This window comes from Littorina saxatilis, linkage group LG3 (genome assembly GCF_037325665.1).
Source record: "Littorina saxatilis isolate snail1 linkage group LG3, US_GU_Lsax_2.0, whole genome shotgun sequence".
In the NCBI taxonomy this organism is placed as follows: Eukaryota; Metazoa; Mollusca; class Gastropoda; order Littorinimorpha; family Littorinidae; genus Littorina; species Littorina saxatilis.
In genome coordinates, this window is record NC_090247.1 from 51,933,678 (window position 1) to 51,959,131 (window position 25,454).

At 40.2% G+C, this 25,454-nt stretch overlaps 1 protein-coding gene across 8 annotated transcripts in view; it reads left to right on the forward strand.

The window, feature by feature from the left end:
* The window catches only part of LOC138962626 (protein held out wings-like), a 51,876-nt gene extending 26,849 nt beyond the window's left edge, over nt 1-25,027 (forward strand). For 3 of the 8 annotated variants that reach the window (XM_070334519.1, XM_070334521.1, XM_070334526.1), the window contains 3 exons: nt 2,133-2,264; nt 9,658-9,966; nt 13,212-14,925. In XM_070334519.1, coding sequence (XP_070190620.1) covers nt 2,133-2,264; nt 9,658-9,966; nt 13,212-13,282 — 512 coding nt within the window. In that variant the 3' untranslated portion in view covers nt 13,283-14,925. Of the gene's footprint in view, nt 1-2,132; nt 2,265-9,657; nt 9,967-13,211; nt 14,926-16,114 lie in introns of those variants that run through there. The other 5 variants (XM_070334522.1, XM_070334523.1, XM_070334524.1 and 2 more) reach the window with 3 other exon arrangements.
* Nucleotides 25,028-25,454: the final 427 nt, after the last annotated feature.

Sequence of the window (25,454 nt, forward strand, 5' to 3'; positions counted from 1 at the left end):
TGATGTAGTGAAACCTAGTCAACTTTTCGGTGAACCACTGTGCAGATACTCAAGACTTGAAATAAATAAAACAGAAAAATAAATCAGGAAAGACAAGATAAATGAATCATTCCATGAGCCATACAAAAATGAAAATGGAAAAAAAAAACCAAACCCATGAAACAGAGAGGGGAAAGGGAAGGCAAAATGAAATTGAGGAAAATATCTCTTTCCAAATACCGTATTTTTCAGGTCATAAGGCGCGACTTTTTTCCTTGAGTTTGACCCCTGCGCCTTGTATAACAAAGCGCCTAATCCGTGTGTGAAATACGAGAAAAAAAAATTGTGAAAAAATCATGGGGAACAAAACGTGACAAGAACTCACCTCCATCTCGAATACCGGTAGTCGTATTTTTAAATTCCGTGAGCACACTGATCGTAAACATTTCTCGGCAGTTTGATTTCATGACACACCCTCACACAGTCACACAGTCACACAGCAACCATGCCGAAGACGAAGCGACTTGCTTACGATGCAGAATACAAGTTGAAAGCAATCGACCTTGCTAAGGGAAAAGAAAATCGGATCTTTCGATTTTCATTCCTCGACCATTTGTTACCGGTATACTTTTTCAATTTTGGTGCGCCCTATTGGCCCCCTGCGCCCAATAGGTGACTGGATTACAAAATCTTTTAAAAAGAAGGGGGTGCGCCTTATGCGCTGTAGCGCCTTGTAACCCGGAAAATACGGTAAGTGATCGAAAATAAGTCAAATTTAAGACCAGTGCCTTTTTAACATCGGTGGAGAACCAAAGCCAGATGTGTCTAGGCCAGTGGCTGATTAGTCGTAAGACATGCAGTTGTTATTGCCTGTTCTGGCAAAGTGGAATTTCTTGATAATACACACTCCTTGAGATGGTTTTGGGTTAGAAATGTTTGAAACATTGCATGGGTGAAACTTTTCCACCTCAGGGCGGAAATCCGCCAAATGAAATTGGTTAAATAAGGAATTCCTTATTTTGAAAATCTTAAAAAAAAAAATTTTAAAAAATAAAAATTCCGCTGGCGATTCGATCTGTATTTCTCCTAACACAGTGACCGGACATCACTGAGTCCGCTTTGTTTCACTGGGCGCGCGAATTATCGAACTATGTGCAAATTTGTGTGTTTGAGATACCAGGATAGGCCTACTTTTACACTGATTTTTCGTTTTCTTCCGGGGGGCTTCGCCCCCCTGGGCCCCCTAGCAGGGTGTTGCCCCTGCACCCCACTAGGGCCTGGGCGGCCCCTGGACCCCGGCCTCATTTTCCTTATTTTCAATTCTGATCAGTTTCACCCATGACATTTTAATTTTGGATCAAAACTTCAAACCACTACATTTATATATTTAATTCACTGGGTTCATCAGAAATCTTGATTTTCTTCTGATGATGTTAATGTTGCGCTATTTTTCAAACTATTTTGTTCCTTGCTTATAAAAAAAAAAAATTGTATCACTAACACCAGTTGCCCTTTTGAAATTTTGCATTCCAGTGGAGTTGGTTGGCAAGGTTACATTTTTGACAAGAGATGAAATCTGAAATGAATGTGTACATAACAGATTTTTTTTTTAAACTAATTGCATAGGTGTCTAACTAGCCAGAGACATGGGTACCTTCAGTGTCTGAAGTGAAAGGGCTTGACTTAACTGTTATGCGTGTGAAACAATTTTGCATTGTGATCTCAACATTTATGACGTTAGAATTGTGTAGACATACATGTATTCAGAAGAATACCACCATACTAGCAGAAAAACACACCTTAAAATAAATACCAAAAAAAGAAGGAAAGATAAGGGAAGGGAAGGTGCAGCAATCTGTAATCCACATTTGCTTTTGATTTCATATCAAAAGTATGTTTTGTAATTCACTGTTTGAAATAGATATTGTAAATTATAATGGTCAGCAGTAAAGCTAGACCAATCTAAAGTGATCAAAACTTAGGGTTAGTCTGCCTGTTTTGCAAGGCATCTTATATATGTGACAGTGCACAAGAAAACCTGGTATATTGGAGTATTTTAAGAAAATGAGTTGTTACCTCATGTATGAGAGTAAATAACGCTGAACAATTTGCAAAACACAAACAAACAAAACAATTTATTCTATCTTTCTTAGTTTGGAAATTCCAAGGACCCGAAGGCAGCGGAGTCCAGTATTCAGGTCAATTCCCAGGTCAATTCCCAGGTCAATACCAAGGTCAGTACCCAAGTCAGTACCAAGGGCTACCTTGGGAGTTCAACTCAAAAGGTACGCAATTTACCCAAATTGTTCTCATGGATACAGGTTTTTTAAGTAAAATAAGTGTTTTTGAATTTCACAAAAACATTTTGTATGTATATCAATTTGATCAAACCCCCAAAAGCTCAGCATGAAAACCTTGGTGAAGTTTCACCTGCTGAGTTGTTTTGGCACACAATTTGAAAGTGTGTAATGAGACTTCCTTACACCCCCCGCGGGTTAGGGGGAAGAATTTACCCGATGCTCCCCAGCATACCCCCGCGGGTTAGGGGGAAGAATTTACCCGATGCTCCCCAGCATACCCCCCGCGGGTTAGGGGGAAGAATTTACCCGATGCTCCCCAGCATGTCGTAAGAGGCGACTAACGGATTCTGTTTCTCCTTTTACCCTTAAGTGTTTCTTGTATAGAATATAGTCAATGTTTGTAAAGATTTTAGTCAAGCAGTATGTAAGAAATGTTATGTCCTTTGTACTGGAAACTTGCATTCTCCCAGTAAGGTCATATATTGTACTACGTTGCAAGCCCCTGGAGCAATTTTTTGATTAGTGCTTTTGTGAACAAGAAACAATTTACAAGTGGCTCTATCCCATCCCCCCCTTTCCCCATCGCGATATAACCTTGAACGGTTGAAAACGACGTTAAACACCAAATAAAGAAAGAAAGACTTCCTTACCAGGTTTTCAAGAACGCTGTCACATGTCTCCTCAACAGATGTTCAGAAATTGTTTCTGATTATTTACTGTTGACTGTCATCTACTTGAATCGACTGACATTTTCAAATCGGTAAGGGCTATTCAGTCTGTTGAAAAGGCAATCAGATGACTTCTAAAATAGTTTGCTTGCTAGGGTAGTTCACATTAGAAACTCCTCTCCATGTGAGGTGAAGTTTACATAACAGATTTTAACTCTTACAGTAGGTGTCAACAAGGTACCTTCAAGTCAAGCGTTGCACTTTACAAATTGATTTGTGAAGTGCAAAGCTTGACTATCAATTTGTGAAGTGCAAGGCTTGACTTGAAGGTACCTTCCATACTTAGTAAACAGCCATGAGTCAAACCACCACAGATGTGACCAGGCTTTTACAAGAAATAAGACCATCTTTCTGCATTAACCCATGCAAAACAAAACAATAATTGCAGTCTGGCTTCCACTGATGAGTGATTTATTTTCTGCATTAGTTTTGCAAGCAAATTTCTCATAAAATTAATTTTGCACAATTCTGTACAAAAAGGCTGTTGTTGTTAGGTTCAGGTTCAAATCGAAAGATGATTGCACAAATCTGAAAGGGTAAGATGGTTTTACACAGGCAGGAAAGTATCCGTAGATGCAAGCGCTGAAATGTAGCTTTTGTTTGCATCCTGAACTAACCTCCTGGGGAGGTGTGCACAAGAAAGGACCTAACCGGGTGGGAACCAAGTGCTTAAGTCATATTGGTTGAAATTGAGATCAATTTGAGGGTACAACCAATCTGACCGCCTGCTTGGGCCCTACCCAGTTGGGCTTGATCTCTTGCACACTATTCCTGGTGGAGGAATTTGTCAGTAGCTAGTACAGTGGAAGCCCCATTAAATTACATATCTTACCCAACTCACATATAGCAATTAACCCTAGTTCAGTGCTTAGCAACGCTGTATACGTCCCCTTGGTAACAAGGGAAGCCACTCTAAAAAAGAGTGACCCATCCCATAATGCCAGACTAACTACCTGTCTGACTTCCGTATGCGCGCACATACGCCGCCATTTGCATCATTCCAAAACCCAGCGGTCAGCTAGCTGGTCGCAGTGCTGTATGCTCCGGCTGATTTCTTCAGCCTTGATACTTGGTCCTTGGACTGGGGTCTTTCTCCTTGGTTTCTTCTTGTTGTCTTGTCTTTACGACTATGTGAGGTGAGATCGTTTTGATTTTTCGTGATTTTGTGGGCGTTTTGTGGCCTCGTTTGACTTGTGAAATTTTTCGTGAGAAAATTTTTTGTGAGTTGTTTTTGGCCATGGCGGATAACGTCAAGAAGAGGCAGTCTTCTAAGAGGGTAGCTGCTGAGTCTACCCCACCTAGAAAAACGTCTCGTAAAGCTAAACAGTCGGGACAGACTGTCGTTCCGGTGTTAGAATCTTTATCAAATAAAAACTGTGAAAATGTTGTTGACATGCTCTCTGCTTCCATTTTGCCCGGTAAACCGGCAGACAAGATTGTTCATGTTGATAAGCCGGTTAAAGCGGCTCCTGTTGCTGTGAATCTCGGGCTTGCGTCTGCGGACGTGGCCACTTTGCTTCTCTCCCTTAGTACACAGATTTCGTCTTTGGCTGAAGAAGTAGCGTCGACGAAAGCGGAGCTGCGTGCCCTTCCGGGGGGCGTGGCTGGGGTGGCCTCTCTGGCTAAGGTGTTTTCTTCGCCTTCGGCTACGGTTACTCGGGCTGACGTGCATGCGGTGCAGGATGTGGATGGTGGACTTGCGGTTCCGGCGAGCGTTCCGTCTTCTGGTGTTACACGTCGTTTTGAAGGTATGTCTGCTGCATTAGTAACTGGGTTCTCCGGTGAAAGTGCAGCGCGTCGCCAAGAGGAAGTAACCCCTGCCATTGGCTATATGGGTGAAAGTTCCGATACTTGTGCTGGCCATTTCCGCTCCGGCGGTCGGTCAGTGCGGGGTACGAACCTTGGTGAGCGAACGGAAGTGTTAGTACAGTCAGCCATGTCCCAAGTCTATGGTCAGACTGTACAGCTTTCGCTTCCGCCCTGGGGGCAGGAAGAGAACAGTAGGGCTGATTCTTTGCTAGACTATTACAGTCAAGTGGGGGGTCAGCTTTCGGATTGCACGGTTGTGCATGACGGCTGTTCGGAGGTGTTAGTACAGTCAGCCATGTCCCAAGTCTATGGTCAGACTGTACAGCTTTCGCTTTCGCCCTGGGGGCAGGAAGAGAACAGTAGGGCTGATTCTTTGCTAGACTTTTACAGTCAAGTGGGGGGCCAGCTTTCGGATTGCACGGTGGTGCATGACGGCTGTTCAGATGAAGGTGCTGCCGTAGTGGCAATAAGCACTGTTTTCGCTCTTCTGTTCATGTTGCAAGTGCATTGGCACTCGCAGCTGAATGGGTATCAATCCACTTCTGGTTCCGCTTCCGCGTTTGCGGCTGTGGCTTCTGGTTGCAGGATGGTATAGCCTTCTGCCGTTAACACTGTGGTGTTGGCAGTTGGCACTCTTCAGCCTTTGGCTTTAGGTTCCGTTACTGCGGTTCCTCTGCTGTTGCACAGGCGGCATCCACTTCCTCTTCCAGACTTTCAGTTGGCATGAGGCAGGTGGGTGGAGGATCTGTTCACGGAGTTCTGGCTTACGGGATTTTTCCCGGCCTTTCCCGCTTTTTGGCAGGTGTTGCCTTAGCGGGATTGGTTTCCGGTTCTCATCCTTTCAAAGATAGTTAGGATACTGAGGAACAGGATGAGGAGGGTATAGAAGACGAAGCTTCTGAGGCGGTTGGAGAGGCCTCTTTTTGCTGTCGGCTAAGCTGCCAGCTTTGTTAGCTCTGGCAGCAGGGGTTGCTACACGCTATTTTCCCGTAGGGGTAGTAGTGGCATCGTCGTCTGCCCTTGTCTTCTCCATCTTTTTTGGCGTGTTTTGCTCCTTCTCAGGAACAATCTGCGTACTCTAACGAGGTTTTGCCCCACCTCTGCCTTTTTTTGGCATATCATGGGGAGGCTCTTGCTTCAGGTTTGCCGTGGGTGGCTTCATTTTCAGCTGCTTTGAACATTTTAAGGAAGATCTTTGAACGTATGGTTCTTAGATCCTCTACCGGGGGCGTGTGAGCTTGTGGAAGTTTTTTCTCAAACAAGTCTCCTTTGTTAACACTTCCTTTATGAGCAGCGCTAGGCCAGGCACCGGCTGCGGTGTTGCGTTAGCGTGCGTCACTGGCTCAAGTTGCGCGTCACTAGCTGAGCGCTTTTCGTAGGTCTCGGTTAACACAAAGACTAAGAACTTAGTTTATTCTGGTGTTCTTTTTGCGGAGCCGCCCCCGGGTTTCCCGGATTTGATGGACATCCTTCTGGTTGTTTATAGCAGGGAGAATCTGTCTTTCTGTAAGAACAAGGATCTCCTGGCTGTGATAGATTGGGGTCGCACTCCTTTATGTTTTTCGCCTTTGAACAAGTCTTTCGTTTGTTCTCTTTCTTGTGGGGTTACGTCCTCTCCGGATATCTTTGTGTTCCGTCAGGACGCAGATATAAAGGATGTAGCTTTGCTGTTCGTCTGAAGATAGGTCTCGATCTACAAGGATTGCTCTTTTGGCGAGACTTTTATCTCTTCTTTGCTTGAAGGTTCTCTTTTGCGAGCCACTTTTATGCTTGCGGACTTTTTCCTTACCAAGATAAGCCCGCTGTGGAAGAAAACGCTTGGCAGGTCTTGGCTTTCTCTTGTTTTCAAAGGAAAGCTTCAGGCTCGCCGGGCGGGGCTTTAGCTTCTTTCTCCATGCTCTATCAGTCGCGGCAGGGCTCGAGGCCAGATACCCACCTCTCTTTCCCCTGGGGAGTCTTAGCGGTGGGCGCGAAAAAGCACGCTTTCTCTCTCACTCCCGACAGTTATGTCAATTGGAGTTTTAGTGCTCGGCATCGCTCTTCTTTAGGCCTTTGGGTTTTCACAACGGCGAAGGGGATTAGGACTCCCACGTTTTGGGGGAGACACTAGGGCCTTCCTTTTGGGTCTCTTTCAGAGTCCAATTGAATGTTGCTTCCATATTTTGCTTCACAAATGGATCGGAAGCGGCTACGGATGTTGGTGTTTTGAGCTTCAGGGTTCGGATTTCTATTCTTAGTCATACGTGGTTTTGGCTGTTTTTTGTCTCTTATGAGGAGACTGGGCAAGTGGCTCTGTCCAGTAACCATCTGCTCCAGGCGTAAGCTGGAGTTGCAGGGCTGGGACAACTTAGGTGGTTAAGGCAGCACAGCTTTGTTATGGCCCTTTGTGGTTGGCTGGGTGTTAAGCAGTCAGGCAAAGGGCTAGAAATGGGTTGTTTCAAGCAGACAACACCATAGTGGTGCTTTATTTCTACATGCAAGGGGGTCTCTCACTCCCTATCTCTTCCTTTTTGAGCATGAAGGGTTCTGGTGTGGGTTTTACCAACACGAGTTCTTATTAGCAGCGAAGTACCTTTATGGGAGGCTTAATGACTTGATGGGCTCTAAGTCTGTCGAGCAAGAAGGTCCACTCAGAGTGGACTCTGCCTCTCCACGCGCTTCTACGCCTTCGGGTGAATTGGAGAAGCCGCGGTTAGAAGGTTTTGCTTTTTGGTACTATCGCCTTTTGCTTATGTTTTTTCTCCCTGTTTTCCTGTTCTCAAAGCATGGAAGATCAATTCACTTGATTTTATTTTGAGCGGCCTGCGGGTCGCATAGTATGGGCCTGTACAATTTTGCTTGCCAGACTTCTTAAGCTGGCGAGAGGGCTCCGTCTTTTCTCACGCTAGTGTCATACGGATGTCTACTGTACGGGAGTCTTTGAGACGCTCTTGGGCTTCTGCCTCTACTCTGTTTTGGGCCAGAGATCCTGTAGGGGTTTAGCGCCTTCGTTTTACTTGTCGCTTTGACTGGCTTGGTTCAAGCGGCGTTTTTATTAACGGAAAGAATTCCTCTTCTCTCCGTTTCATTGCAGGTGGCGATTCACCTGCCTTTGATTTCCGAATTATCTCCCACATTTTTTGATGTAAGGCTTTACGCGATATCAGTTGCACTGAATCAGCTGGGTCGCAAACTTTTCACGTTGAGGTTTTTTAGCTAGCACGTCTAAGGGGGCCTCCCTTGGTCTAGCTAAATCTTTCTCTAGTACCGACTTGCCTAGTATTGAAGCTTTTGAGATCGGATTCTTTGATCCTTTTCAAAACTAGCCTTGCTAATCAACAAGGAAATCGGGTATTTTTACTCTGGTAGCTTCTGAGGGAAGTGGGAGTAAGGTCATTCTCTGTCTAATTTTGCTAGAGACAGCTCTTTTGTAGAAAGTCTGATCTATGGTGATTAGGTGTCTTTCTAAATTTTCTGGAATGGTATAAGCAGAAACTGGAGTAACCAGCTCCGATTTACAATTTGATCCTCTTTGCAATATTTTGGCTCCTATTGGGCCGTATTTAGCCAATTGAACTTTTCGAGTTTTGAAAGCTTTTCTGACTCTCACTAATCTGTTTAGGTCGCTATAACAAAGGTTCTTGTTCATATCTTTTTATGTGGTTAGAGGTAATGACTATTTGAAGTCAACCTTAGCTAGAAAACTGCCACAATGGATAGGCATGCCTTCAAGTGGTGGCAGTTAAAGGGGGAAGGGGGGCAGTCAGTCCTCTCTCTTTGGGCAGGACAGACTCTACGATCTGCTTTTGAGCAAGTTGCTTGCTCTTGGCGATTCTGTCTTACATGTTTGTCCGGTTAGAGCCCTCAAGCAGTTTTCTGTTAGGGGCTCTGCACATTTGTTTAGAAACTTTAAAAACATCTTTTTATCTCACTCAACGGGGTGCAGTGTATGGATATCTTGAAAGTCACTTTAGCCAAGTGGGCCTCCAACATAGTTTGGCAAAAATGTGTCTGGTGGCAGAGTCAGGCAGGTGGTGTCAGGGCAGTCTTGCCCTTTACTACAGCCACGTTATTATGAAGCAAGAGATCAAGTTGGTCTTCCGCTTTAGCTGGTTTTTGAGTTGGTCTCCTGGCATAAGTTCTTGAGTCGGCTACTGGCTTTCTAAGGATGTTTCGTCTATGTCTATCTCAAAGATGTTTCGGCATTGAGATAGGATGGCTGTTCTGCGTTACTTGCTTTGGTAGCGGTAGGACAGATTCTTTATTTCTGCTTTGATAAGGTGCCCTCCACCTCTATTAGCAATCTGCTATATGTGAGTTGGGTAAGATATGTAATTTAATCAAAAATTTTAGTAATAAATTTTCATTTGATTAATATACTTACCCAACTCACATCGTTTATTCCCTCCCTCCTCCCCGCTGTGGGTGTGGTTGGGTCTAAAAAAGTAGTGAGTTGGGCTGCGTTTCGGAATGATGCAAATGGCGGCGTATGTGCGCGCATACGGAAGTCAGACAGGTAGTTAGTCTGGCATTATGGGATGGGTCACTCTTTTTTAGAGTGGCTTCCCTTGTTACCAAGGGGACGTATACAGCGTTGCTAAGCACTGAACTAGGGTTAATTGCTATATGTGAGTTGGGTAAGTATATTAATCAAATGAAAATTTATTACTAAAATTTTTGATTTAAGACCCTCCAATTTAAGACTTCCTCTCTTTGAAGACCTACCTTTTTCACATTTTGTTGAGGGCTTTGAAGGGGGGTTCCACTTTAACACAACTTCACTGAGTTTTCACAAGTTCACCACCAAAGTACTACTATTAACAAATTTGTTCACACCTTTTCTCCATTTCTCTCTTGTACAGACGCTCACCGCTTCCTGGCCCAGCCCCTTCATCAGATGCAAATGAGGACGGCCACATCATCGCCAGCCGGCGCTCCAATAATCCTCGCCCCGCGCCTGCAGCAGCAAATGCCACAGATGTCTCAAATCGCTGTCAGCAGCGCCAGCATGATGAACGGTGCACCGCCACCGCTGATGTCACCGCCGGGTGACGGCGGGATGCCGCAGGGCATGCTCTTCAACCCCTACGAACACCACTACCCTATGGGCCTGTCTGCAGCGCCCACCATCTTGGAGTACCCACACCATCTGGACCCCACTGGAGCCGCTGGTATGTTTCTCAGATGAGGGTGGAGCGAGGGTGGAGAGAGAGAGAGATTGTCTGTCGTGTTTTGCTCCTGGAGACAGTGTTCCTGTCTTGTGGAGTTGCTGATGATGGCGACGTTGAATAGTGGATAGATTATTGTTTCTTCCAGTTCTTTTTGTTGGTGAAGCAGCCGTATTAGGATTTTTTCGCTTTCAGCTGCTTCTATCCTGTAAGCCGTAGTATGTGTGGTTTGGGATTTTCTTCTTTTTCTTGACAACTGACAGCTTTCTTGCCCTTGAGAAAGCACAGTAAAGTAGCTGTTGACTTTTATAAAAAAAATTTTTAGAGTTTCTTGTACGTTTTGACGTGTATTTCAGTGTCCTGTTGTCACTTGTAAGGTTGTGTTGGATGAGAGTACCAGGTCAACTTTGTGTACAGTTTTGTTGTTCGCCTTTGTAGGGTTGGTTGGATTATTTGTCGTCAAACTGAGTTTTGTCTCAGTTTGTCTTTTTAATCTTGGATTTAGCGTCAATATTTTATGATTAGGACTGAAATATACTGGAGACATTTTCCACAGCTATTCGAGCTACGCACGCTTTTCTGTGTTTTCTGTGTTTCGTGTTAGAAATATTGCTCATTTTTGTGATGTCTGTGTTTGAAATGGTTTTACATTCCAGTATTTATACAATTGCGATACACGCTACTCTGACACCGCTAGAGACTTGAGAGACATAAGATGTTCAGTGCTTGCAAAGAAAAACATCACTTTTTTTATTGGAGAATAGTGACACTGTGTGTCGTACACAACTTGCAGTTTGTGGTGAGAGGTAGGTGTTGTTCTTGTCTGCAAAAATGGACGTCATTTCTAGTTTTACACACTTTCAGCAGAGAGGGTTTTGTATATTTTCTGTTTCTCTGGCCGCCATATTGTGTTTGAGCAACAATGATTTTTGGAGCATCCTGATTTGTTTTCCGTTTTGTCTTTCTCCACATTTGCACTTTGTTGACACGCGGTGTCTTTTTTGTGTCCGTGAAATCCAACATTCCTAGACAATGGGCTCTGGGCCATTCGCAGTGATCTCATATCCAGCGTTTTGATTTGGATTTTTATTTTGCTATCAATGTTTTGGTTTTAGAAGTGTTGCACCTCCCTGTTGTTTTTCCTGTTGGAATCGTCCATTCCAAACGAAGGAATGGAATATGTTAGTTAATATGCTGCAGCCAGGAATAAGTTGCTAATAGCTTTTAGTTTGGTTGTTTTGTTCCAATTTGTGCCTTCTGTAGGATGCGTGGATTAAAATCAATACTTTATTTATTTTTTCGTTTGCGTTTTAACAAACCCTCAAGGTACTTTTGCCAAAAATGATGACACTCAAACACTTACACTTTACAGTTCGTAGATTTGGTTTTGAATTAATCGAAAAACAGTCCCCTTTGCAATGTTTACCAGTTCATTATGCTTTTAATTAACTGATCTGGGTTTGATGGCATGATACCAATCTCGTGGTTTTTTTGTCTTAAAACTGCCAAGCAGACAAGGATGTCGTAGGTATAACCTTACAATAGGTTTCTTCTGATATTTGCTCTGCATGACTGTCTTCGATGCAATATTTGGCATGTTCTATGATAGATTTAGATTTTTTTTAGTTCAGTTTCATTCTTGTTTTCCTGAATTTTTTCCCTCAATTTGTTTTTGATTTTGAAAGCTTCTGCTCAGTTTGCATGTAGAAGGGCCATAAATTCATCAGTTTTGGTTCAAAGTACACACGGGAAAGCTATCCATTTTGGAGGCAATTCTCCTCTGCCTTTTTGTGTGCTATTTCTACCCTTTCTGTAGCTTGGTTTCTGGGTGGTTGTGTTGAAAAGTGTTTGTTTTCTAACTTCCAAGTGCTACTTCTTTCGCAGATGGATCTGTGAACTGATTTACCTTTCTCCTTCTCCTGTTTGCATTATAGAGTCAGATCTTTTTCTGATGCAGGATTTAGTCTTTGTGGACATCATGCTTCACTTCTGTTGATGTTTTGACGCAGAAAGCTGTTGCTTTTAAGCAGAGCGTAAAATTTGTGACGTTGATGTGCCTGTTACTCCTTTGCTTTTAGAGTTTCTTCTGATCGCTGGTAGTGTGCTTCTTCTGAGCTCAGATCTTTTCCTTCTCTATTTGCAAAACTGTCACCAGCAACTATTCCCTTCTTTTTTTTATGTTATTTTTTCGTTAGGGGTTAGAGACAGAGACTGATTTAGGACCATCGATAGTCATTTTGAGGGGAACAAATCTTTTCAGTTTTCTTATTCACTCAACCTGTAAGTCAGGAAGGGATAAAATTGCTTTGTGTTTGCCTGCTTTCGTGTGATGCTAATTGTAAAAAGAATAACTCCAGGCTTGAAGCATAAAGCGCTGTACCCAGATAATCAAGTAAATGTACAGTTTGTAAAATTATTTAATAATAAGTATGACAAGTGATCAGCTAAAGTATAATAAAAGTTAATACCTAACAAGAGTGTGTCCTCACTAGCCACAAACTAATCAATTTTGAAATGATAAGTGAAGTATTTACCTGTTGAATTTTTTTGTTCAAAAGTGCAAATATTTGGGCTGTGATCGGACGTTGTAATTTTATTATACGTTATACATGTATGGCTATGGTCCAGGCGTATATATAGATACACATTGTATTCAAGCTGATGAGAGCAAAAGTTGTTTTGAACCTGGTCAGAGTGAAGAATGCACTACATATTTATTAAGTGTCTTGAAGCAGTATTTACAGTGAAACACCTCATTTTTTATTGATACTACGCATTCAGTTCTGAGGCTTCTGCGCCTGTGAAATTGTGTCTGCTTTCTTTGTGTGTTTTTTGAAAGGTTTGTCTGGTCTACATTTGCTTGACATCAAGGCGTTTGTTGTGTATGCAGAGTTTGCCAGCATTATTTGAAGTTCTTCACTTCATGTTGTGGCCAGGTTTTGTTGTTCGTGAGACGTAGCTTGTTCTGCAAGGTTTTATTTGTGGGACGTCGCTTTGTGTGTATGAGCTGACTCGTCTTGGTATTGTCCGTGGAACGTGGCTTTGTGTGTATGAAAATACTCTTTTGAGGTATTGTTTGTAGAATATCGCTTTGTGTGCATGTAATGACTCTTTAAGGGATTGTTTATGTGTGTGTGTGAACATTTAGATCAGTGCCCACATTGTTCTTGTGTGTGTGTGGTGAATCTGTTGTTACCTGAAATGTTGAGTATCTCACATGTGCTTTACAGTTTGTGGACCTGTTGTAGGTGCTGTTCCGAAAATGAGGAGATTAGCGGGCGTGAGAGATCACCCTTACAACAGGGTCACGCTCTCCTAAGATAGTCTTCAGGTCAGTTCAACTTGTTGTTTTTCTTATTTTTTGTCCTAATTGCCCTCCCTTCTTTCCACAGTGCCTTCACTTTTGAACTGTAGAAATGACGTGAATGACATGAGCAGGAAATCAAACCAAAGTCTGTCATTAGTCTCTGTTCAATATCCTAGGAAAGTATCAAATTTCAGGTTTTTTAAATGTTTTATTTTTATTTATTATCTTTCTCAACATAACCCACCACTCTCGCGCAAGTAAGCTGGTTTCAACCAGCAAAACACATTATATGTGAGCCTTTTTTTTCCCTGCAAGACAAAGATAGTTTGGAGTTAAGAAAATAAGGGGGCTAAGAAGAGAGGCCAAAGTAAATTGAAATTGACCGCACTTTTCGGTTTCTAAATTTCACTGAGATTCAGAAGCTGTTTTATTGCAGCCTTGCTCTTGCCTTCGATTTTAGATGTCATTCATTGTCAATTTACTGTTCACTAGAGTTTTTTTGCAAGTTCTGTTTTGGTCCTTGCAATGTTTGTTCCAATCTGGTTGAAAGGTTTGATATGGGTGTATTTTTCGTACATTGCCAGTGTTGGTTTGTGCCCTGTTGGGTTTTACTTTCTTTGATAGGATTTTAGAACCACGTTGTGATAGAAATGTACCTTTCATTCATGTTGTATAATTAAAAGTGTAATGCAGTATTTGCTGTTGTATAAATTGTGGATAGTCTTCCAAAACACAGCTGAAGTATTGCTCAAGTAGGTTTTACATAGACATGAACTATAATCCAAGCACTTAAAATGTTACAATGCTCAATTTTTATTTTGCGTATTTTAAGATGTACTTTTTTTTTGTAATGACACACTTGTCTTGGAAAATCATATTTTTCAAAAATGTCTTTTTGAAAATTAGGGTTACAAAAAAGTTAAGTCTGCTTTTGTCCCAAACAATGAGAAGATTTTTACAGAAGTAGACTTAAGTAAAAGATGACTTATATATGTTTATAAGTATGCAGCTTTCTGCATCGTAAGTATGGATCTGGTGGGGAAAATACATTGGAGAAAGTGAAGTATGCTGCAACAAGAAGAAAACCTGTGGAACTTCACATTGATGAAAAGTAATTTGAAATGAAAATGCTGATCAACAATATTGGAGAACAACAGAGGGAAAAATGCAGTTTCTGTGATGCATGTGAAGAAGGAACAAAAAATCCAAGAATGTTTTATGTTATTGTTGACGGCAGAAAGTTTATGGTAGTGCCTTGTACTTGTAATTTATAAATACTGTGCGAAGTAATTACCACCAAAGAAGAAGAGGAAAAACAGCCAAAGTTCGACTGCAACTCACTATGCATTATTTACAGGAATGGTCTATTTACTTCTTTTCAAAGCTTTTTTGACAAAGTATTTTATGAATTTTGATCTCTTTACACGCTATTTACGCAAAAAACAAATCAAAAGCAATACCTTGTTCATGGATGTTCAAGATGTCTGCCCTCAGCAAGTCTTCTTTGTGTTCTCTTGAGTCTTTTACATTTGCATTTGATTGAATGTGGAGCTTTCAAGTCTAGTTTAAGTGAAATCCAAATGTTGAACCGTGCAATTGTTTGTTCATTGTAGTGTACTTTTTATTTAAAAATAAATGAGATGATATGAATAGTTTGTCCGTCTTGTGGTCAGATATTTATATTCCTTGCTTACTGTCAGGCACATCCACTCTTAGCATACATTCTTCACGACAGTTCATTCATCTGAAACATCTCCACAGACAGTTTCCTTTTCTTTTCAACTTTGTTTACATGCTGCATTCGCCCTTTTTCATCAGACATTATTACAAAAAGTGTATTATCAACAAAATTGAGGGACGACACATAATGTTCCACCTATCCTGGGAACGCAGAAGAAGAAGTTCCAGCTATATTCCATTTAAATAAAATGGTAGGAACACCTGATAATACAAATCAAAACAAAGAAGAGGTTGGATTAAAGGGTCAAATGGCTTACCACACACAACTAAACATTAAAAAAATAATTTCCGATCAGTGAATCTGCTTGGATCAAAGTTAAACAGCAAAACACGCGTCACAAACGGATTCCGTCAGTGCTCATCGGTACGGCTACTAGGATCAGAAAGCCAAAGACATTTTTATACCAGCATCTAATACAAATGTCCCAGATCTTGTATGGTGTGTGCGGGCGTATGTGTGTATTGGTGCGGGTACTGTACCTAGAGGTAGTAGCGAGAGCAAGTTTCTGAAAGTGCGTGTTGTACAACTTGGTCATAACTACTCTAAACAGTGCTATATCTGTGTTCTCTGTGCCTTACGTGTTTGTCGCTTTGATCAATAGTCTTCAACTGTTTGGGGCAATTGAGCAGATTTTGTATTCTACTCACTTTTAATGTGTATTTCACTTTAACCTGATGACTTGAGCACTTTCTCTTTTCATTATCAACGCATGCTTCAAACAGTTCGGTTTTCACTGGGATTTTTGACCTCTAAAAAGGCATGCTTAAAAAAAAAATGAAAGGAAACTTGCCAGTTTCCTGAATATTATTGACATATGGTTTCCTGGAGACGAGTGTGTTTTAACTCTTTTTTTTCCTAATTTTTAGTTGATTACCATCAGTTTCTAGTCACTTGCAATACTTCACAAAAGTCTTTGAAATAATCTTTGTTTTTTCCATGCCTTTAGTGCCTATGTGAGGGTTATAATAATTCATTAATCTTTTAATTATTTACGGGAATGCTGAATTATGTAGCCTTTCGAAATGATACTTATGTGACTATTACAGTACCAACTAACCTAACACGATTTTTATTTCTTTTCTTTATTTTTTTCATTAACCCAGCTGGCAACTAACACGGTCACACACACAGTGCAAGCGAATGAACGAACAAACGAACCCTTGTGCCTTATCTGAGCTGAGCTGGAGGGAGGGAGTCGAGGGCCGGCTACACTGCTGAACGCACAACCACCACCACCACTACCACCACCACAACAACCCCCCCTTTGGGTGTACAGTATCCTCCCTGCGTACACCAGCTACTACTACTACTACTTCTACTACTACCACTACTACTACATGTACTACTTGTCAGTATTACTGCTGTCATGTCGGTGGCTGGTTGGCCCTGACTGCCACTAACCTGCCTAGTGGTGGATTCGAACCCTTAACTCCTTGGAATGACTGGCCTGTATTGTGCGCACGCCACTTACTCTTCTTCCCCCCAGCAGCTGTGGAGGGGGCTTGGTGGTGCCAGCTAAAAGTGCCTGTTGAGTCGCTACTACCACCAGCACCAGCGCTGTGGGCACTAATGTGTACCGTAATGTTTGTTCTGCTCATTTGTTTTGTCTCCCGTTTTGGAGACCTGTATGTGTGTGAGTTGTGTGTATGCTCTGTGAGAGTGAGTGAGAGAATGTGTGTGTGTGTGTGAGAGAGCTAAGATCAAAGCCTCCAATTTTGTTTTTAAGTTTCTTTTTAGCATCCCGTTTCTGGGATTTTGGAGAGAGTGGATGTCAAATTGCCTTTTTTTTTCTTTTACTTCTACTTTGAAATGTGTTTTTTTGAGTTCACTTGTGGGTACCCGACTTGTATCAGATGTGTCTGCTCGGATTCTTGGATATTGGTAACATTTGAGTTGACGACACAGGGCGAAGGAACTTTCCTTTATGCATTCGGTTTGGATTTTTCAGTGCAACATATTTCCCTGATTAATACTTCTTGAATCTCTCTCTTCAGTTTTGAGATGGTAGAGAATTTCAGAGAAAACTTTTCTTTTGAAATCAGGCTGTTTTTATAATGTTGCTCAAAGAACAAGGAGTGTGACAACTGTTGAGTTACTGATAGACACTTTCCTACCTGCATAGGTAACAAGGGTTCGTACCAAAGTATTCGCTGATGAAAGACAAAACTGGCATCATGAATCCGAAGCTAGGGCCTATGTTAGTTGTTTCTTTGAATTTGATCAGCAGAATGCTGTTGCATTGTAAGACGGCTTGTATGTGTGCTGGTTCGGAAGTCATGGTTCTTAACCATTTTGGTGTTCTGGTTACGCAGATTTCCCTCACCGTAATGTCTTCCCAAAGTCTCATGCTAAATCTCTGTGTGCTTTTTTGTCAGTAATAATGTCAACTTGCTCAACAGCATGAACAAACAAAAAACTCAGTCATGCAATGCAAGACATGCAAGTAGTCTTGTCTTGTTCAGCGATGGCAAGTTTTGAATTCATTTTTACGTTTACTGTCAGGATATTTTCAAATTTTGAAGGGAACAAGATAACTGCTGCCCTGCTCACTCAAAGACATTTAACAAGGTAAATGAGTAACTTTTCCCATGTTTCTCAGCAATATTCTCAAAACAAACAAATTATTTCAGAATACTCATTTTCTATCTGTAAATGCAATATGTTTTTTAAAGATATTTTCTGAAGACAAATGTATGTAGAAGGTGAAATAATGTATATCAACTACAGCTTTCAGGAAAACAAAGAACAATAATCAAGGTTCTTATCTATGCCACATATCAAGATTTTCCTTTGGGTCAGATGTTATTCTTTTTTTCTTTTCTTTTCAAAGCAAAAGATTCAACAGTACTTCAATGATTACAGGGGAAAATCTCATATCAAAAAGCTATGCAAAAAAGTACCTTTGAATGTAAATCAAACTTATGCAAAACACTCAATGAAACAACAGATTTGTAAATATTTTACTTGTCAGTGTACATACATGCTCATGTGTTTGATAAAATTGTGTTTTTCAATGTCATACTCAAGCTCATCAACAAGCAGATTTTTTTCTTTTAATTTCTGCTGAAATGCCCGTAAAAGGCCACAATTTCTGATAAATCAGCTTTGTTTATCACCGTACATTTTGTATATAATTCACATGTTTTATTTCAACTTTTTTTAGAATAAATTTTTTGGCTCAGATGCAACATATCCTCATACACCCCTTTAATTTTTTTGTTGAGGGGCCCATAATCATTGCTAGATTTTAGGACGATTTAGCTCGTCAGAAGAAGATTGTAGTAGTTTGTAACCTGTGGGATACTTAAAACATTTGTTGCATACATAATCATGTTTCAAGTTGATCGTTTTCACCTGTGCATACTCCTGTTTCAAAATTAATGTTTGTGAATTGTTTTGTCTGTACTTAAGACTGTTTCTACCTCTGGCCTAGCAAGAAAGTAAAAAATATTCTGTTTAAAACATATCCCATACCTTCTTTCTACCAACACCCATGCACACTTCCCTTCAAGTGCAAAAAGACCATAATCTTCTTGATAATGCTCAACAAATATGAACAAATATACACAAGAAAAACTAAAGTAAAGCGACCATACTCCCAGTCAAATTCATGAAAAAGGAACTACTTTTCATTACAATCAAAATAAAGTTGGTGGAAAAAAGTATCCTCCAGATTTACATGTTCAAAATGATGAGAGAAAAACCGAAAAAGATCAAGAAGCTAAGTGGGTAAAAAGGTTTTCTTTTTCACTGGAGAAAAAGACTCAAACTTGCCAGAGGGAAAGCAGGATAAGATTAAGAGTAGTATTACAATGTGTTCATTTCTGTGTATACTATGCAGCTCAGTAGAGTTCAGTGATTAACAGATGAACTTGTTCTTACTGTCGGGTGTTTTGTTACATGTACATTTACTTCCATGTTGTTCTAATCTATGTACTTAACTGTTCACTTTTTGTGCCTGATGGTTAGGGTGTTTAAAGGGGTTCTGTTCTCAGAGAGAATGAGTTGTGAATCGCTTGGCATGTTGCAAATTTTGTCTTGATGTTGGCTAAAGGCTCACAGTTTGTTGAAGTTTGGTATTGGAGTTATTTGAGGGTTGGCTCAGAGTCCCACTGTGACCTACCGTTTCTCAATGTATTGTGCTGATGAAAATACTCTGTTAAGTGTTGCATCCCACCGTATTAATAATTGTTGCATTCATCTTTCTTCCCATCTGTGTTCACGTGGTGGAAGAAAAAACAGGAATTTTGTCAATTTTGCATTGTCGATTGGTTATCCATGCTAATTATGTCTTCCAAATTATGATCATAATGAAGGTGTGCTAAAATTCTGGTTAAAGGTTGAAAAAAATTCTAAATAGTGAGTTTAAAATTCTGCTTTTGCGCTTCGGGGGACACTATTGTTGATGTTTATTTGTAGGGGTTGGATGAAGTAGGGTTTACTTCACTGGTAAATATTTTTGTCTTTGTTCTGAACAAAGTGAATTTGTTGATTAGAAAGTATCATAGTACTGCAAAGTAGGAAGAACAATTCATACTTTTTTTCTGTTTAGGATACATCTTAGAGTTCTCTTAATCTTTGACTTCAAATTAAACTTTTTTAAAAATTATTTTTATGCTAGCCAGAACAGTAGACTCAAATTTGCAGAAACCTTTACATGCGGGGATTTAAACGTTGATTTAAACAGAAAATTAGAATAACCAAAAAGGAGGCTTGTTTGGCTTGAACAAAATAAGTACACTCATTTTTGTTTGAAAATGGGGTGGCTGTGCAGTATTATGCAAAATGACTGTATGCATTTTTTTCTGTTCTACAACAGACGCTAAATGCTTACCTGTCCATTTTGTTCACCCTCACACCATGTACAAATCGACAGACAACGAATTGACCTGCTGTTCACTGTGCTATGAGCTGATGTTTGTTCCCTTGGAGCTTTACTAGTGGGTGTTTATGCAGATACTGACTGATTCTAACATTTGGGCCATGTTTGCCGTTTCTGTGTAGATGTTTGTACATTGTGTAGTGTCCACTGCTGAGTTGATGAAACTACTGACAGTTGAGTTGGGGCATCCTGGTTCTTTCACACGATGGTGGCTCATGCAAGCAGCTGCTTTGATTGATTAACCCTTTTGTTGCTAACCACTACCACTGGATTTCACCTCAGGTAAGGCGCTCATGCAATCAGATGACCGGATCACTTGTCACCTCAAAACATATTCCTAGACAGAAAGAAAAAAATCATGAAAAATTCCTACGTTCAAGATTTATAGTTCGGTTTATTCTCATAGAAACCGTTTGAGAAACAGACATGTTTAGATCTAGACCTTTGTTTAGATCTAAATACTCTGGCACATGTGGATGAACTGATCTTTGGGCAAGAACTTCAGGACTTAAATTGAAGTCTGAAATTCAAACTTGGCCATTTGGTTATTGCACATGTAAAATTAAAAAAATGGGGAATTATTCAAAGGATCTGAAAATGAAGTTTTAACTCCTGGCTCCAAATGTTTGGCAGCAGTTTCTGAGATCAGGGTGAACTTTATTGCCCAACTATCAAAATTCAGACTTACGAGGTGGCGAGCTTTTGTCTGGTCTCTGCACATGAGCTATTAAATTGGCAAGGCACAAAATGGCTGACTTTATCATTGTGATTGATTGTACTGAATATTTGAGTAGGAAATAAATCTGTTGGTTTGTTCTCTGGATGAAGGAGGCAGAATTCACCTCTGCATCTTTTATGGACCTTCGTGGTCAGCTGGGCGTTAAGCAAACAAACAAACAAACAAACCTGCATCTTTGTGAAATGATATTTTCGATTTAACTGTACATGTATTCACATCGAAAAACAAAATCTTTTTGTCTTTTTTTCAAGCTATTTTCAATTATTTTGTAAATGAAAAAAATATCAATCATGTTGAATTTTATCTCAACTTTGAACTGTTCACACGTTGAAAAAAAAAATCGAAGGTTCACATATCATGTGGCAAGTTCACCTTGTGATCACAATACTGCTCCGTCCTGGCAGGGAATGGTAGGGTCACCCAGTTGCTTTCAGCCTGCCTCTGATGCTGGCAAAGATAGTGATAGAAGTGGCAACATCTCACAGATGTTATCAGCATCAGAAAAGCAGCCATTTTGTTTTGTACTGGTTGGGTGATGTTGACTTCAACGAATCCCTTGCAAGTGCCTTGTATACTGTTTATGACTACTCACCTACTGCATGCCCTCCGAAACCAGGGTTAACCAATTTGTACAAGGTCCATTTATGCATATTTTTGTATACTTCATTCAAGAATACTGCTGTTGCTGGGTATGCATTACAATCATGGCTTCATTGAGAGAGAAAAGCTGCAGAACACAGGTGACTGGGTTAATCTGACCTATGGAAATAAGATTTATTTTATTTTTCAAATTTGCTTTTGCGTAATTCTGATTATTCATATCCAGAAATTTACTTGCTTTTACTCAAGAAAGTTATTTTCTTGGTGCAGATCTTGTGTCGGATGCATAATACGTTACTTTTCTTTGCAACTTTGCTTTTATTTCTCAACAGTTTTTGCAAAAGATCAAGAGAATACTCCATTTTATTTTCCTTTTCTCTTATTTGAATCTTGATGGGAGATGGCAAACTCAACCTTTGCACACATGCTTCCTGAATCTCAATGTTGCTTTCTTGTTAAAGGTTACTAATATATCATTTGGAGTTTTTTTTAACATTTTGCATTGGATGCTGATGTTGATGTAGACTGTATGTTGGAAGTTTTGCATTAACCATTGAATGCCTCTGCTTATCATAACAACCAGCATATTTTGTAACCATTTTATTACTACTACTTACTATAATAATAATTATAATATTAATATGCAATAAACCATTTTGTACTCCTGAAGAGCCCACCTTCTTTCTGTTGACACTAACCAGACTACACATGGTTGGACTGACTTGTTGGTTGACACCGCTTTTGTTCCACCTATCCGTTGAGTGACAGCCAATTACTTCAGGAAGAGTTTTCGAAAAGAAAATATATGTAGTTGCACTTACATCAACAATAACAAAAGAAGGGGGAAAAGAACCCGCACAATTCAATTCAAAATTATTGTTCTCTAAATAACAACTTCTTCTTTTGTAGATTTCCTTGTATCCTCTGTTTGGATTCTTTACTTTGGCCCCAAAATGTGATGAATAAACTAATGGAATCTTTGAAGGTTTTCATCCAGTTTTGGCAGCCAAGTAAAACCATGTTCAAATGATGGCAAACCTAGCTTTTTTGTTGTCCATGCAGAATATTAAATGGTTTTATTTCCACTACAAATTGATTCCCTGACAATATTTAATAAAGAAGTTGAATTGGCTGTTACTTGCTGTTGGGACAAAAGTTGCACAGCTTCTGAAGTTACTGTTTTTTCTCTTTGGCTGACCAGTTCAACTCTTGTACACGACACACACTCACCAGCTTGATTTTGTGAACTGTGTGGTTTTGTCTTGTCTGTGTGAGAGTGGGTGTGCGTGTGTGTTGCCTGGTTTTCAATGTAGACTAGTTTCTATTGCTCCTCCGAAACTCACCAACGCCTGATGCTATTCGTTTGAATTCTCATGAAAACTTGACCTTCACAAATTTGGGAGGCTAAGCAGAATGGTGATGAATGAATGGTCTCAGGCGCCAGCAGATACTCACTTTGCTAACATGTCCACCCCACCAACCGCACTAACAGTTTGTGTATGACACATGTACCCAGCAGACAGCCTGTGGACACGGGTGGATGAGGATGCATTGGCTACTCTCGTATTGGGGTAGATGGTTTAAGGTCATGCATGGGTTAAGTTTCATTGTGGTGAAGTTGGTTTGGGTGAACTGAAGCCATTGTGATTTATTCATACTTATCTGCGATCACTCTTCTGTCAGGGCATCACGTGCATTTGTTCTTCATGGTTGTGTCTTTGTGGTCTCTCTGCAACTGTGTTCTGTTGTTGTTTTTACAGAATTTTTGTTGTGTAACTTTTGAGTCTGTCCGTTTGCTTGTGTTCAAAGGTGTATGTTACTTTGTTCGTTCGTTTCTTGTGCTTTTAATTTTGTCAAAGTTGTGTTCCAAGCATATTTTGCAATAATGCATTTGCATTTTGCCCCACCCAGACCCACCCCCCACTTAAGTATTTTTGTTCCAAGTCATAATATAACAGCAGTTTGTATATCCAGACCAATGCAGTACTTTCAATGCGTTTTTCTGACTAAATAATACTCCATTGTCATTGAAGTGATACGTAAAATGGAAGTCTCCTGAAGGAGTTTTTCACAGTGAAAATTAGTGTACACTAGTGGAGATACATGTACTTCTAAACTTGATGACAGAATAAAAGCTAAAATAAAAGAAAGAATTTAGAACCTAACATTGAAGCTCATTTAATCATCAAAAACTTAAGAAAATGTTGGTTAAATCGGTTGAAAATGTTAAGTAAAATTGGTAGGACAAAGAGGATTAAAAGGTTCAAAGAAACAAACCTCAAACTGTACATAATAAAAAGAGACAAAGAATAATAAGGGTGTGGCAGACACTCACAAATTGCGTGAAGTTTTGTCCACCGATGGGTTGTGTATGTTGTCTTGAGCATCGTTACTTTGAATTGTTTGCAGTGGCCAGTTGCATCATAATCACTCGTTAATCTTCGCTTTTCCTCTTTGCAAACAAAGGGATCATTTTTATTTTCAAACATTACTTGTTACTGCCCGTTAACCACATTATTCACCCGGAGAATGCCGTGCATGGGTATTCTCTGGAACTATTATCTGTGTTATGGCAAGTGTTTCGTAGGGTAACTGGAGCCGAATCTCACTTAAAGTTCCTTTATGAATGCAAATACTTAAATTGTTCATGCCCCGTTTCCTAACTGTGTTAAACGATGCGAAAGGTCTTGGCACTGTTGTGCGACCAGTTCTTAACCACGTGTTGTGCCTTCGACATTTTTGAAACTGTCTTCCCAAGAACTTTAAAAACCACATCTTCCATTGTTTGTGATCTTTCAGTGATAATATTATTGTACTGTAGTTTACTGAAAAATGGACATTGAGATGACTGATCCTAGTTCCAAATAATATATTTTATGTTTTATTAAGTTCAAAATCCTGCCAAATATTGGTACCTGCTAGATACAGTCAGGATTTTATGTTATGAGGGAAAATCTGATGAAAAATCTGATCTTCAGCGAGCTTGGAAGTTTATCACTCATTTATTTTTGAAGGTACTGGTCAGTTTTCTTTGTATTGGGAGAGATATGAGAAATGATCACACACATAGTTTTAAGCTGTTGTGCCTCTGGATCTGAAGCCAAAAGTGCATTAAAAATACTTTATGTACATACTGTTATGTAGGTCAGTTTCGACTTTTTAAAAAGAATCAAACATATTCTAATTTTGTATTCAAATGTGTATAACAACGCATTGTGCCTTGTAACGTGTACTTAACATTTATCTCAAGTTGATCTTGCCAAGTTTTCTCTTTTCTATTTCGTATATTTTGCATTTTAACTTTCTTCATTCATGTTTAAATTTGCTCAATTGCTCAACTTGACAGTTGTTGTGTTAAAAGAAACAGAAAAATTGCTTTAGTGTGTGTGGTGTTGTTGTTCAAACAACTGTTTCTGTTGCCTTTTGTGACCAGAGACATTTTGGAATAATACAAAACTTTACGACGTGTATAACCATGACATAATGTGGACGTTCAAACTGTAGATATCTATACCTCGCTCACAGAACTTTTTTTTGTTGGTTCAGCTATTCTTTATTTTTCCCTTGTCCCTCTATATTTTGTGAGAACTGAATTGTCTTTCTCAAATTTAAGTGCACTGACTGTGTCCTTCCCAAAAGAAAATTGTGTGTTTTTTGTGGTTCATTGGCTTTTTTCTGACGTCTAGTTACGTACAGACTCTCGTGTTGTGTTTTATTATACTCGCACCCACCCTTCTCTTTTGGCGGGTGGGAGACGACAGAAAACTTAAACAATAAAGGAAAGCATTGATGGGATTCCGTTTGTGGTGTCACGTGACCTGTGATTGACACATGCAAAATATGGGCGTGGCTTCGTAGGATTAGATTGGAGTTGCACTGACCACACTGTGTTGCATCAAAATTCACACAAAAAGCAGACGGTGAGACTGAAAATGAATTCAACGAGATTTGAAGACCTCAACAGAGAGAGAGAGAGAGAGAGAGAGAAAAAGTGTGTGTGTGTGTGTGTTACACATTTGACATGCGCAACAGTTAAATCAAACATGACAGTGGATTTTACATGTTCAAAAACGACAACACTTGGACTACGGTGGTGCGCTGGCTTCACGGGTGAAAAACATCTGTATGACATGTCTCCGCTGGGTGAGTGTTCCCGAAAGGTTGGTATTGCTCATAGAGTCTATGCGCAAAACTTCACCATTGCCATGTTTTGCTCTGCTAC